The 16,506-nt window shown below is 28.7% G+C and overlaps 2 protein-coding genes across 2 annotated transcripts in view; one reads left to right on the top strand and one right to left on the bottom strand.

The window, feature by feature from the left end:
- Positions 1–508: 508 nt before the first annotated feature.
- Positions 509–4,861, bottom strand: LOC136970482 (uncharacterized protein F13E9.13, mitochondrial). The gene is given in 7 exon segments (XM_067264930.1): positions 509–790; positions 1,853–1,980; positions 2,052–2,067; positions 2,070–2,201; positions 2,419–2,605; positions 4,539–4,621; positions 4,693–4,861. Coding segments are annotated over 7 exon segments (816 nt in total). The 5' UTR covers positions 4,769–4,861; the 3' UTR covers positions 509–596.
- The window catches only part of LOC136970485 (cilia- and flagella-associated protein 418-like), a 24,714-nt gene continuing 12,862 nt past the window's right edge, over positions 4,655–16,506 (top strand). Inside the window, exons 1-3 of the mRNA XM_067264933.1 lie at positions 4,655–4,888; positions 12,117–12,217; positions 13,473–13,548. Of these exons, the coding sequence (XP_067121034.1) occupies positions 12,117–12,217; positions 13,473–13,548 (177 nt within the window). The 5' untranslated portion in view covers positions 4,655–4,888. The remainder of the gene's footprint in view (positions 4,889–12,116; positions 12,218–13,472; positions 13,549–16,506) is intronic.

Here is a 16,506-nt window from a genome sequence, read left to right as displayed (position 1 = left end):
TCCCATCTTTCAACCGTGATCATTTTGGTCCCATGCAACCCTGGATGTGAGAGATTGGACAAAGATATGATCACGATTTTGCATATGTAATTGTAAAGATTTTTGATAAGAAATGAACCCAGATCTCTTATAGTCATAGGAATTACCTTATGAATATCAGGTAAATTGATTATAATAATAATGGCATGTTTCAGCCTTGGAGAAATTGTGTTATAGACACTAGTGAGAAATTACAGTACCCCATAAAGTTTATATTTCCATTGGAATATTTGTACATATATAATTTATTTTTGTATGAACTATTTTAAAATTGTTTTGTTGGGGTATTTATTAGTAACCAACAAGTCACACTGCACTGTCTGCACATAAATCCACTACTGGAGAGTTTTAAATATAAACTGAAATTATATTGTTTCATCTTTATGCATGGAGAAAATATATTAATTTAATATCTTGAAAAAGAGATGTGAAAAGTTAATTCTATTTAAAAAAATTTAACAAAAACTAATTCCACATTTTAAATAAAATTTATTTGTTAAATTTTTCTTAAAATATATAAGCAATTATACAATTTATATATGCATAAAATATAGAACTTAAATTCTTCTTAAATTCTTAACTTTGTCCATAAATTTAGCAACTTTACTTTCTTCAATTGCTTTTGACCAATTATTTCCAATCTTAAAATGGGAGCCAACAATCATTCCACAGCAAGAATTATAAAGATGAATATTATTTATTGTTATTCCTGAACCCAATATCACAGGAATAGAAATGGAATGCAGAACGTCTACAAAAAATTTACAGATGTAGAATGTCATTTTTATATTAATTTAATTACAGTATAATTATAGTTGTAAATTAATATTGGGGTTTCAGAATATATCCCAATGTTTTACATTATACATTATAGTAGTATGTTTCTAGCTTAAGAAAGCCTTATGTAAACAGGATTCAAATCCATAATTTAGTAAATGATGAACAATGTCTTAAGAAATTCTATCAAAGAAATTCACTTCTAGGATTTCAAACAAATACAAAATTTGTGTGAATTCTGAAAAGCCAATACTATCCAAATAAACCGTTTGTTAATTATCTTTTGTTGAGGTTTATGGATTTAAATAAATGTTCATCTTGAACTGATCATGGATATAATCCTCAATAACTGTTTAAATTGAAATGCAGATCTTGCAAATATAAATTAATTCTCATCAGTAGTACACATACCATATGGTCTGTAACTTAGCTATTTCAACATAATTTCCTCAATTGTTTAAAATGGATAAACAGAAAAGAAGAATAAGCTATAAAGTTCCGATTGAGATCATAAAGGGTTATGAAGATTATGTGGATTCAAATTGATCTGAATTCAGATTGTAGTGTATTGTAATTTGTAATACTGTGAGGGATCCCTCACAATATTATGAATTATAATTAAATTGTAATTATTCTGCTGCCATTCAGCTGACCCTGAATCATATATGAATTTTCTACTCTATTTGGTAAGTATATAGCAATTTACACATTCAGTAATGAGACATTGTTTATCTCTACAGATCAGTCCTTAAAAACTTTCAATTCAACAATAAATAATGTTGAAGTATCACTTCAACATTATTTATTGTTTGTTGTATTGATTCCTTGTGGAATTGGAAATTTTTAAGCAAGCAAATATAAAGATCAAATATTCAATTTACTACTTTTTGTGTATTTGGTGACAAAACTTCCTGAAATACTATCATTAGTTTTAGACCTTGTATTTAATCGATAATACCATTAAAATATAAAGTTCTACATAAATATAATTTTGTATACCTATTAAACAAATATGTCAAAAAAACTTCATATTTACCAGATACTTCATTAGGACAAGGAGGATCACCAGTTGTACTTCCAGTTAAAATGACTCCATCACTTAAAAAGAATTCGGCGGCTTTAGCAACATCTTTTGTATTTAAATCAGATGTGATTGCATGAGAGCTATTCATAAATAAAAGAATGTTTCAGTCTCAAAACTTGCTATTATTATTATAATATATGACATATTATACCAGTGTTTTTTCTTATATCAGCGAATACAAGTATATTATCAGCACCAATAATTTTCCGTTGTCGAAGTAACGTACCCGCACATCCCTGAATAAATCCTTCATCCGCAAGGTGTCCGAATACAAATCCTTCGACACGAATAAACTGTAATCCTAAAATTGATCTTAAAGTTTATTCTGTTACATAATAGATAATGGATACAAATATTAGTTTAAATATATCTTTAAACACAGTGTTAAATTTTATGTTATTTTCAAACAATTTAATAAAAATAAGTAAGTGCATTTATCTACATTAAAACTAAATATCACACTTATGTAAAATAAAGATTCTCCAAATATATTACTTATATATTTAACTTGAGATTACCAGCTGCTAATGCTACAGCCATAGCTGCTTCATTATTACCAGCTAATAGTTGTACTCCACAAGGGATGTCAGAAACAAGACATTTAATTTCTGAGCATATTCTTGTCATAACCGAAGTGACTTCTGGTCCCGACCGATCTGGTAAAATGTAAGGAATATCGTGCATATTTTCAATAAGTATGCCATCCTGAAAAAGTTTTAAAAATTTAAATGTTATAATTGTAATAAATGTATAATAATGAATAGCCAAATAACATACAAGAAAATTTTGAGAAATACAATACACTATTTAGAATAATATTTAGAGTAATTATAAGATAAACATGCAAATGAACATAGCTGTTTTAACATAATGTTCTATAATTATTTCAGTATAATATTTATTGTGCATTTTATAATGCATAAAAGAAAGATGTTTTACTGTTAAGCCAGGTACCAACACATGTGAAACACAACGTAATCGTGAACGGGAATGGGAAACGTAAAAAATGTTTCCGAAATTTCTGCCGAAACCACACAGAAATGGAGTGAAGCGAGTTTCTATTTTATGCGCAGCAGTAATGATACAGAAATATTTTCGTGACCAATTCTGTACAGAACAATATAAAATTTGGTTTAAGTAAATGCTCAAGTTTGACTATTACCATCAATGACACAAAAAACCTTAACACACGCTGTTTCTAGCAATTAAACTAATAGCGGGTGTAAGGCTTTTTGTGTCATTGATGGAAATTCTGTATTATAAAAGTTTACAATGCTTCGTTGCTCAGACATTGTACTTGCGACTCGAGTATCTTTCATAAAGATTCGATTCAAGCGATAAAATAGAAGCATTACAAGACGAGGACGAATTGCAAAGTCGGTCGAGATAGTCTAAATTCATTCAATGTGATTTTTAACAGAACTTCCACTCACACATAATATAACGTGAATGTTTGATGTTTTTTTGACGATTTTTCAAGAGATATTCGATACCAAAGTTTTAATAACTTTTGTTTTGTGAATTATTTTTACTTTCCTGGCTGTTATATATAACAGAGAAAAATGACCCCCCGCCAAGATTTTCCCATTTTTGAACTTGGGACCTTGAAACGTCAAGAAAAACAAAAAAATTTGGGGGGTATTTTCTGTATGTATATAGGGGGCACAATTTTGTTCACCCTATTTGAAGCTTAATAACTCTTGTGCATTTTGTCGAAATATCTGAAATTTTGCAGGGAGGTTTATTTATTATATGATGCTATTAAATTTTGGTGATCAAAGGTCAAGGGGGTGGGGAGATAAGGGGGATCGTGTGTCATATCTTGAGTAGGATCAGACTTAATGATAATTTTCCTCTTCATTACCATTTAGAATTTTTTTATAAAACCCATCCCTATCCTCCAAATTAAGCTTTTTGCCATTTTTTAATAGTTGAAAATATAAAAAAAAAAATTTAAAAATAAAAATCATAATGGCTCCACCAAAATTTTAAATGTTGCCGGTTAAGTTAAGCAACTTGTTTCAGGCTAGGTCAAACCAAGCATGGAAAAAAAACTTGGTGCCCAAGGGGAAAGAATTAAAATAAAAATAAGAAAGGGGCATGGATGAAGAACGAGGAACGATATTCTAATTTAAATTTCTGCAAAAAAAATGTTTTTTCAATAATATTCAATACACTACTCGATGTTTTTTAATTAATTCTCTATTGTTTCGTTTGAAACAATAGAAAATTGAACTGCAAATATAAAAAGCGTGTTTAAAAATATTACACATTTTTTGCTCCTAAATAAATGTAGGAGGATGCCTTTATTTGTGGAAGGTCCTTCCTACAAAAAAAATATACGCCAAATGTAGAAAGATGCCTTTTTTAGCTATCAATATATCTACCAACTCGAACTTCCATATGTTTAACACGAACGCCATCTTTTGATAATATTTGTCAACAGAAACTGACATATTGATAAGAAAATTTTGAATCGCAGTCTTCGTTTTATTTTTCCATTCATTTTTTTTCGATTACAAGTTATATTTATAGCTTAAAGCCGAAAAAATAAGCCATAGACTATACTCTTCCACATTATCGGATAGTTTTAATTCACGCATAAAGAAATAGACACGTGTTTTGACATTTAACTCACCACGTTATATTTCTTGTAAATTTCCGCTTCTTTACAGGAAATATCAATTAATTGTTGAACCGTATATTTTGATTTTGGCGTACCTAAATAAGATAATTTCTTACAATTATAATTAATTAATTAATTAAATTCCAACGTGAAATGTCCTTGTTACCGGGTAAAGCACGAACGTGAATCATTCCTATAACAAAATACGACGTATTTTTAAAAACCATTCTTAATTTTTCCATTTTAAAAATAATAATAATAATAATAAAAGCAACTATCAGTCACGTGGCTTTATCGGACGGAAGTCGAAATGATATCGAGACCATTAGTTGGAATCGGTGGTGCAAAAATCCGGTAATCAGGTAATTTTTACCTTGTAGTATTTTGCTATACAAATATAAAATTAATGAAAGCATTAATGGCTTATTTACGTGTCATTTTTTAAAATTTATGCCATGCTTCAATTAACTAATTAATTAAATTGATTTGCGAAACGCATCAATTTATGTTAAACTCAATTGTAAATACTGAACACTAACCAAAGCATGGGTAAAAAATTTATTGAAAATGATACATTACAAATAAGGCAATAAAAACAATTAATTTCAGTTTAAACGTGTCATTTACACATAAGAAATTAATACATTATTTTGCTGATTCTATTACACATTTTTAAATTAATATTGTGTTTTAATGGTATATTTCATTTTTCTGTTCTTTAATAATGCCTCAGGGAATTATTAGAATTTTCAGGAATTGGATTTTGTCCAAGAAAAGCTTTTCTGTGTTTCCATAACAGAAAAAAAATTTTTTTCGTCAATTTTTCAATATTTTCTATTGATGATAAGGTCTGGAATGCCATGCAAATCATTATAAATTTGATTTTAATTATATTTTTTTCTCCGTACAATTGTATTGTTTGCTTATTTTTATTGAAATTAACATATATTGAATGTGAACTAACTTGAATAGCCAGATAAATTCTCTGGACAAATTTTCTACTCTGGCGCAAACCAAATTTTAATAACGACATACATAAACAAATTCAAATTAACATAGACAATTTAATAGGTACTGTACATAAGTATAGATAAATATGTAAAGCAAGAAATATTTTATATGCTTTTATAAGTATATTTGCTTTTTTAGGAGTGTTTGCTTTTTTAGGTCACATTTTGTATTAATAAAGGAATTGTTATTTGCAAATGAATTTTATTATCGAGTTTATTGAAATTTTTACTTGCACTTTTTTTAAGGAATACCTAAAAATCAATGATTAATATAGCATGCTAATGAGAAATAGTTACTAAAGATATAGTAAGGAAATTTTAGCATGTGTCCTTGAATGTCTATAAATAGTCATCTAGAATCAATAATGGCTCTAGTTTCTTAAGCCATTTTCAAGCTCTTGTCTGACAATCACGTTTACTATTATTATTATTATTATTTCAAAGTAAATTTAAATTTGAAATTAATTATATTTTATTCATAAAAAAAATATTTATTGGAAATTTTGCATTTTAAATCACATTATTTGAATGCTTCTTTTAAAGATTATTTTCTAAGATAATTTTAGATTTTTTTATTTTATAATGTGTTTCACTATATTAGTGTATTTTTACAATAGGTTTTCATTACTTAGCTTTGATGGTTGATATATAAAAATTTTTTAATTTTTCTAAATTACATAACACATTAAATTTCTTTAGTGAACCAATTCAAATAGGATTATAAAAATTCCACAGCATTCTAGAAATAAAGAATATTTTAAGTCACTTTTATAATACATCTTCACAATTTTTTAATATAATTTATATAGAGTTGGTTCAACTGTCATCTTTTCTGGTTACTTTGAACTCTCTTGTGTTTTAAATACATTTAAGTTCTTGTATATATGTGGCACAGCTTGGCCTAAGTGGCCCTTGTGCCAAAAAACACCAATGAACCAACCATCTTGTATATATGAGATTTATTGATCGTTATATATAATATAAATAATGCAATTTTAATGTAATAGTACAGTTGGAATTGCAAATCTTATCTTTAAAGAGTTTATTATATGCCTGATGATTTTCAAATTACTATATTTCAACGTAGTAGGTGTGGATGCTGTGAATATTAATCTTGTGTGAATCGTCTTTGTAAGCCAAGTAATGAAATTGGTAGACGCTCCAACAGCAAACGGTTAGGGAAACTTAGTTTATTTATTCATATGCATTTCGGGTTGGTTTATTTTCCAACCCACTTTTTTGAATTTCCTTAACAGCACTGAAGAGGGGTTGGAAAATAAACCAACCCGAAATGCATATGAATAAATAAACTAAGTTTCCCTAACCGTTTGCTGTTGGAGCGTCTACCAATTTCATTACTTGGCTTACAAAGACGATTCACACAAGAAAAAAAAAAATACTATATTTCAGTTGTTCACAGTATATTTGTTTTACATGCTTAACTCATGAACACATACTATTTGTTAGATTTAGTATATTTAAAATTGGTTTTAAAGTACTAGTATATTACTTGTATTAATAGTGGATTAGATTAGAATAGTGACTTCTATAATAATTAACTGTCATATACAGATGGTACATGACAGTTAATTATTGTACTCTTTAAACTTCACCCATTGTGACTCACACTATAAAAGAAGTTTTTTTCTTTTTTTACTTGCTCTTGGATTAAGTATTGCAAATGCACAGATCATTCATGCCAAGGCCATTAGAAAATAAACTGTTATGTAATAGATTTTAGAGGCAATAATTCCTGGTTTTCTAGTTACAAATCAAAATTTGAGTTTAAGAACAATCCACACTTAGTAGATTATCAAAATCTTGGCAACTTGGCAAAAACAAAGGTCCAGCAAAGTCAACAAAAGAGATTTACATATTTTTATTCTTGCCTTTTTGTTAGTTTTTCCTCATTATTATTAAAGGTGTTCCAAAGAGTGATTATTTTACCTGAAAAAATAAATTCTTAATTTGAGAGAAATTATAAATTTTTTTTAAAAAAGTAGTATTAATTTTAGTTTAATTTTATGATTTTTTGCTTAAGTAAAAAATTCTTTTAAAATAAGAAAATAATTTCTTTCAGATAAATCACCAAAATTATGTAATAATGTAGTTATAATGTAATAATTATGTAATTGCAAGGTCCACATAAGGTTAGTAAGTATTATTCGTATTCAAATGTAATTTTTATCATTAAAAGAAGTGTTTATGCTCCAAAAATGGCACACGATAGTAAAGATGTTTTATGTATGGCCACATACCAAAGATAAGTTTCTAACAAAATATATTCCAGATGAGTAGCATTGCATTTCACTGTGGTTTCATATCATGATGCACACCATGGTTGCACATGAATGTAAATGCTAAGATAAAAGGTGCAAATGTGCCATCAGAGATACATAATGTTGCAAACATATATTAAAAAAATAATGAAAAGAAATCATTTGAATTAATAAATTTATTATTAGTATATTTGTAATTAGACAATAGTAAATATAAATACTGCATATATATGTTAGATGGTATTAAATTATCACTCAACGTGGTGTGAATGATCTTATGGTTATGGTCTTATAATTCTTTAAATCAAGTAGATTTTAACAAACTAATCAAATTAAATGAAATCATCAGATTGAAAAACTGATAAAATGACGGATTCAAAAGTGATCCAATATTTCATTATATGAACAAACCTATTACTGGTACTGGTGATAGATACTAATGATTTTGAAAGTATTCCCATAAGGATAATTAGAAATTACATAAAAATTTATAATGTCTATGCCAGAGGTGGGCAAGCAAGAGTTCAGTGGGAGCCGAAATGTAGGTTTTGCAAAATGCATGGGAGCCGCAGTTCTGTACTGTTGTGGCGGATAGTATGGTAAGGCTGGGAAGTATAGCACTTTCAGCAAGAGCCGCATGTAACTGAAAAAGAGCCACACGTGGTTCTCGGAGACGCATTTGTCCATGCCTAGTCTATGCTGTTTTTTGGAAGCCTCCATAATGATTAATATTGAACAAAATTTAGTTTAGATGAAGATGAAAAACTGAAATATATACAGTGTTTTTCAACATTACTTGGATAAACTTGGGAATGATTCTTCACAAAAGGAAAGAAATCAAAAAGGACCTATAAACTCAAATTTGGAAATGAATGGTTTATAAGAAAATGACACTTGAGAATCCACATAGACAAGTTCAACTGCACATAGTTATCTATTCCAAACATGTTTATGTCAAAATTTATTTTTTTTCTTGCATTTTCAACATAAATTTAATATATTTTCTATGTTTATCTCAAATAATTTTCTCCCAAAATCTATCTCAAATTATGTACTGAAGTGCCAATTACAAATTCAAAGCTCAGCAACTACATTTTGATAGCATAAATTGTAGTTGAGAAACATCTCTTGCAATACATTATATAGTTACAATTAATGCTGTTTTTCTCTGATTGGCTGAGTTTAGCTTGCATCTTATTGATTGAAGAAAGTCAGGCATCAGAAACTATTGACAAACTATTTCTGCTAAGGTATGTCAAAAATATTTTATTTATACAGGAATGTACTATACTTGCTATTGTATTAATAAAATGCCATACCTCCAATCAAACCTATTACTGCTTACTGTTAGAGACCTCTATATCTCAAAACCTGTCTATCTTGAATTTTTTTTTGTCCATGAGATTCAAGACACGTGAGGTTCAACTGTACTCATAGATAATAACCATACTTTAACATTATTGACAGTTAGTTATTATCAGATGAATCTGCAATGAATGTTTGAAATGCCCTCCTTATGAATGCTTGCATACATTTACCTATTGGATCATGGACTTCCATTTGCTCCAAGGTCCAGGCTATCTGCAAATGATTTTGAAGGCATCCAAAATACATTGCTCCAAGATTTCTATAATATCAGTTTGGAGCAGAATAAACAAGTGATTTTAGATGATTTCACAGATATAAATAAATTGGATTGATTGGGTTAATGTAGGACCATGCTATAGGATTTTCTCCACAAAACCATCAATGTGGATAAGATGTAGCCAGTATGTGAAAAGAATAGTGGCTAAAATGCAGCAGGGTTCCATTGCGCATAAACCACATGACTGTTTGAATTGCCAGGGACACATCTTTCAAAAGTAGTGGCAATTATTGATGCCTATCTATGACGATAGGATGTGAATTCCCTTTCAACCATTGATGCTGCTATAGAAATTAATGATACCATCTCAACCAAACATTGCTTCATTTATAAATAGCAAAGTGGAGGCAGACTGTGAATTAACAATGGTCTGCTGGAGGAACCAACAGGAGAAAGTTTTTTGTGTTGAGTAATCAGAGATAACAGACCTTGCACATGTTGATAATGGTAGAGATATAAGCACTGTGCATGTAGTATCCTCCAAGTAGTCAAAAGACCTTTAGAGAAAGTTATCACCAATTGCCTTATGCTTACACAAGGTTCATCATGATTCAGAATATTGTCATTCCTCTCTACTGTATGTGCATTTCTTAGTTTCCATAATCGCTTGCAGCACGTACTAATTGTTCAGTCTCTGCAAGGCAGAATATGCATGGTGGTTTCATTGCTGTTTGTTGGGGAAAGCTTGCTGATAAAGTTTTGTGGCTTTCTGCACATTTTAATTTGTATGTCTGTATAAAAAATTATGTCTGCTTGTTCTTGATACTTTAAATAACCTGCCATTTTCTTAAATTTTATTAGGAGTTGATTAGGAAATAACATCCCATGCAAAGACAACAGATGGGACAAGAGCCATACATATATTGGTTCCACCAAGCACTCCTTAACTACTAGTACGAGAATACCTAGCGGACCTGCAGCATGGGCGACGCACCACTGCCCTGGCCACATATGCATCTGATCCAGACATCAAAGCGGAATTTGACAAAGCTGAGATCATCATCACTGCACCCCACCTGGACCATCTAAAATGGTTGGAAGCCGTACCCATTTACAGAGCTAGCCACGTGACCACCTGTATCAACCGGAAAGAGGAGTTTAATCTATTCATAGCCTGGCAGGCCCTTATAGATGACGACCGTTAATTACCACCATCCATGCGAGAACGCACATGTCCATCGCAGCACGTTTTGTCAAACAGGCATTTAATTTGGTTTTGAATATCTAAATTCTGTTTTGAAGTGTTCCATCGGACTTTACCTGAAGAAGAACTATTCAAAAGTTTGAAAACGTTTGTGATAGACTGCCTTTTCAAGAAATACACTGGTAACAGGTTCCAGAAATAGTGTTAACCTGCCATTGTTTAACAGTTTTAGTTTTAAGTGCAAAAAATTTTGGGAATTAAAACTAAAAGCTTTATAATATTTATCATATAATGTAAGCATTCATAGCATTTTAAACACTCATATTATTACTTTAAAAATTTTTTATTTTTTAAAGTTGCATCATGCATTTTAAAACTATATACAATTCACGTCAAAGTGCATTTGGTATAAATGCATGCTTCCAGTGTTTTGATTTTTAATTGGGTTTTTCACTGGTGCACTAACAAAAATACTTAAGTGGGAGCAATAAATCCAAAGAGACATAAATAAAATTCAATGATTTTTAAAATGGTTTTAAAAGATATGTGTTTATCTGTGAAGTATTTAAAAATTATACACTACATTACACATGCAGCAAAGTACAATAAATATACTATACATATGCATGTGTACAATGCTGCAACATATGCCATGTCATGTGCATGTGCCAATATTAAATTTACTAATTCAATTCACAAAATAAAGAACAAAATGGCCATTTTAGAAAAGTAAATACAGTAAATCTAAAAGACAGAGCAGTGAAATAAATGACCATCCTCTTAAATACAGTACATATGGTCACCATATTTATATATCACCTTGCCAGATATCAACTTATATTTTTTCAGTTCAAGTCATGCTTTCATTTTGGAAATGTTCTTTCTTTCATGAAAGTGAAAATAAAAAATTGGAAATATTAAAATGAACAAAATTTTTTTGCAAAATCTTTTTAATCTTTTATGATATATGATTGAACATATATAAATGGTGAGACTGAAGATAGATATCAGGAGATATGTATACTATGTTGCTGAATTGCTATTCTGATCCAAGCAAGAAGATTCAGCTGAATCAGCAGCCCTTGTTAATTTTTGTTTTTTTCAGGTTAAAATAAATATTACATTTAATTAGGTTAGCAAATTAAGAATAAATTATTTTTGTTATTCTGAAAAAGTTGAATCGGTCAGATTACATTGAGATTCATAAATATAAATTTGATCTCTCTCTCTCGCTGAAAAGGTCATACTTGATCATACCACAAAACTTAATTGGTGTCGGGTACACTTGTCTTGCACACAAGTGCACAGATTCTTGCACTTGGGTACCAAATATCTTTAAGTACTGTTTTTTATGCTAAGTTCTTATAAAAGTTATAGTGATTTTGTTACAATTGGTGTAATATTTTTATTTTATATATATATATTTAAAAAAATATTTACTTGATTCGTATTAAATGAATTGATTATTATAAAATTCAAATTAATCATAATTTTTATTATTTTCAATACAAGATGGCTGATGATTTAGATGAGTTACTTGATGAAGTAGAATCTGAGTTATTGAAAGAAAAACATGTGAAGAATAAAGCAACCAGAAAAATTGCATTTTTGAGGTATGTTTTTATATTAAACTTTAAATTTAAACTTTATTGAACATATAAGCCAAAAGCTCATATCAAAAGACTTTATTATTGTACTACTTTTCAAAGTTCTGTAAAAATTCAAATGATGTAATAGCATTGCATTAGTTAGAGCTAGTAGTTGTCCAATTTCAATATACAAGGATAATTCAGTAAAGATAAATTGCATTTTTTTCAGAATAAGCAAAAATTGCATTTTATTGAGATGTACATCAAACATACAGATCCAAATAAGATGCCATTTTTTCATGTAGTTTCCATCCTCTACAATGCACTTTTCAAATCTTTTGACTAGTTTCTATATTCTGGTAGAATAATAAGATTTTTTTATTGTTGTTGAAGCCACATATGCACTGCCTCTTCACCTCATCATTGCTATGAAATATGTTTTTGCAATGCTTTTTTAAGATTGCCAAACACATGGTGGTCAATGGTCACACATTATGTGAGGTTGGGACTATAAGTTGTTCCTGCTTCTCTAAGGGGATATGGAATAGCATAAATTTTATACATTTGAAACAGCTCCATGAAAATAAATAAACTTTTATTCTGATTGCTTTTTTAATTGGATGCATATTTTATAAGATATTTGTCATGAACATTTAAATGGACCATCTGGTAATATATGTAATCAATCTTTTTTCTGTAATGTATTGAGGTCAATATTTAGTTTTAAAAAAGAACATAGAAAATTATTTTGTAACCTCTGCAGTTTATGTAGAATGTGATGTATTCCTAGGAGATTTGAGTATTTTACAGACTTTAATATAGTTTTAAGTCTTTAAATTCAGATAGTTATACCTTAAATGTGTCTTTGATTCATACCATAATTCATTTTAAGAAATATAAAGTAAGTATTAATTCAATTGCCTTTTTGTCATTAAAAATATAAAAAAAAATATAAAGTAAGCTTTAAAGTAAATAAATATTCATTTATCTTATTATTATGAATCAAGAAACAAAACTGTTTTTAACGACACTGAAAATTATTTATTTTGAAACATTTTTGGCTGAAAACGATATATTTTTATATTCTAGATTTGAGTTATTGTATGCTGAGGATGGCCTAAAGTGAGGCCAAAAGCATATGAAATAAATAATCTTTTATATCTTTTAAGAAAACTGTTTTGTTTCTAGATTTTGCATACTTTCATATCTTGTTATTATAATACTGATTTACAAAAATATTTTGAAGAAGAAAAGTAATTATGTATTTTTGAAAATTTAGTACAGAATCTTCTAAAAGTACAGGGGATGAACTTGAAGCTGCAATTGATGATATTTGCAACATTCCAGAACCTTTGGTATGGTTATAGTGAATATATAATTTTTTATGATTTATTGAAAATATTTATATTTATTCCATGACTTATAAATTAGTATCTTTTTAAATTCAGGAATCATGTTTTAATTGCTACATTAATATTAATATATTGTACAGTGGAATCTCACTTAACAAGCATAATTCATTCGAGAATGTTACTCATAAAGTGAAACACTGGTTAAGCGAAACAATTTTTCCCGTATAAATTAATGTAAAATATGATAATGCATCCATGCTGAAAATTTGATTTGCAGAAAACAAAAAAAAAATCGAAATACAGTAATTTCTAATATTTAATTATAGTCTTTATACAACCCTAGAATTTGGTGCATTATTTGGTGTGTTTATTATATAATGGGCTATGGTTTGATGTTTATATGTAATATATCTGAACACAAGTTTGGAAAAATGTGTGATCATAAGCGACACTAAGATGCTAGCGGAATGCGTGCTAAACACAGACTGATGTAGCATGCACACAATCCGGGACTTTACCTCTCCTCGTTACTTGTTATGCGGAACGTTGCTCATTAAGGAAGTCATTTTTTTACAATTTGCTTTGCTCATTATGTGAATTACTCGTTATGAGAGGTGCTTGTTAAGCCAGGTTCCTTTGTACTAGCATACAGTATATTAACATATCAAATGAATTAAAATAATTTTAAAATATTTTTTATTATTATTTCTTAAAGTCAATTGTAATATTCATTATTAATATATTAATTTATGATGTTTTAAAGACTTTGTGAGAAATTCTAGCTGCTGCATTAATAACTTTGTCTCATTCCATATAAGTGCATAATCTGTTAACAGATTTGGATAAGGCAATAGACAGACAACAGCTGTTTTTATTTTTGTAACCAAAACATAGAAAGATAGAGATTGAACTATCATTGAAATGTTTGAAAAATCTTTCATGCCTGCTAACATTTTAGCTAACAGAGTATTATAGAAACTAATATCATGAATTAATTGAATAGTATGTTATATTCAATTCTTTTAAACTAACATCCAGCATTTTATACAGTTAAATGCTTGATATAGTGATTCAAAAAAAAAAAAAATAATCATTTAATTGAATATACATTTGCTTTATCTGAGTTGATAATAGTTAAGATAGTTATAAAAATATTTGATCTTTTATAATTACAGATAATCCTCCTTTTAGAATGGAATTTTATTCTGGAATCCCCGTCATAAGTTGAATTGATTGTAAGTCAAAGAAAAACAACAATGATAACACAACATGGCTTTCAAGTGCATAAGTCTGTATGATACTGTATTTGTAGACGACTTATATTGTAATCAGTTATTATGTGTATATACCATAATATAATACAATGACACTTCAGACTAAATTTTAGTATTTCAATTAACTAATTAGGATATTTTAACAGCAAAGATTCACAGAAGCATTCAGATAGTCAACCATGTACAAAGAAATCAAAAATTTTATTCAAAAATTTATATCAAAAATTTGTTTTAACATTAGATGGCTAAGTAGCCTAAAAAGGAAGGTCTGGTCATCTAAGAAGTTTGTTCTAGAACAAGAATAAAAAATGGTGATTGTCTAGGAGAATTTTTTTCCGGAATGACTGTGTCTTCTTTAATTGTTTTAAAAAGAATTTTAACATCCGACGGAACTTCAAAAAATATTACTTTTTTTGTTAATTTTTATTTACTTATTTATGATTACAATATTTTCATGCATAAAACTTGTAGGTTATCTGTGTTTGAAAGATATTTGGAAAGAGCATAGGTTATATACTGATTTTAAAGTGTAATTATAAATCTCTCCTACTTTATACCTTGTGCTTATGGAGCTGCCATTGCTGTTGCTCTACAGGTATAGGGTATATGGTGAACAGTTATGTGAAGACTTTATTTTCGTTCCAAGAATTATCTACAGGGTATACACAACAAAATTATGATAATCTGCTTAATTATATACAGTTGAAATTAGAATGATAATCCCTGCCTAGCTCCATAGAAAGTCAGTTTCATTTTTCTGTTTTGATTATCAAGATGAACTGTAATTACATGAATAAACTTAACAAATATTAGACTGTACAATGTAGTGTCTTCTTTGTACTTGTTCACACCTCAGAAAAACAAGTCTTAAGGTAGAGTCAATTTTTTATTTGAGGCTACTTCATTTGCCTCATTATGCAACCCATTAAAAAAAAATTTTAATTGTTACCATCACAGAAAAGAAATTCTTTAACATTATTGCTATATACAATGTATTTATTGTTTATTACAATATTACATTTATTATTAAATTGTTGCATTGTACCATTAGTGTGTGACACAAATTGTTTGTATTTGAAAGTAAATTTTTATTACACTAGTTTCAGTTGTCTTAAATATAGATGTTCAAGTCCAGGATTGACTGTAATTACTGTAAACATTTAATTATTTGAAATGTGATTATTCAGAGTCCAAATTATCTGAAACTTTTAAAAAAAAAAAACAATAAAAACAGAATGTATAGCATTGCACCTATCACAGAATATATACATAGAGACTAAACTCTCTATGTAACAGGAAATCATCGTCATCTGTCAATTGTAGCTTTGTGAAGCTAGGTCATATATGAAACATTATTAGATTTTGAGTAAATTAATTTATCTTTAAATACAGTAATTGTATTACAGTATTTATTGTTTATCAGACTTTAAATATATGATGCTTGATATTGTATCCAAAACACAAAAACAAAAGCATTTCTAGATTATGCTAAATTTTGTTTATCTGAAAGACTCCTGGGGTCGTATTCTGTTCACTTATCTCTTGTCTCTTCTTTCAAGGATGAATGACGTCAAAACGAGATGAAATTCGTCTCTCAGAGATAGCAGCAATTCTGGTCACTTTTAATGACCTCATCTTTGTTGATGAAGTCACAATTCTATTAGGTTGATTATACATGTTCAGGTTA

Source organism: Centruroides vittatus, unplaced genomic scaffold (assembly GCF_030686945.1).
Source record: "Centruroides vittatus isolate TY-2023 unplaced genomic scaffold, ASM3068694v2 contig_199, whole genome shotgun sequence".
NCBI lineage: Eukaryota > Metazoa > Arthropoda > Arachnida > Scorpiones > Buthidae > Centruroides > Centruroides vittatus.
Note: the sequence above shows the minus strand (reverse complement) of the source record. Positions and strands in the feature narration are given on the sequence as shown.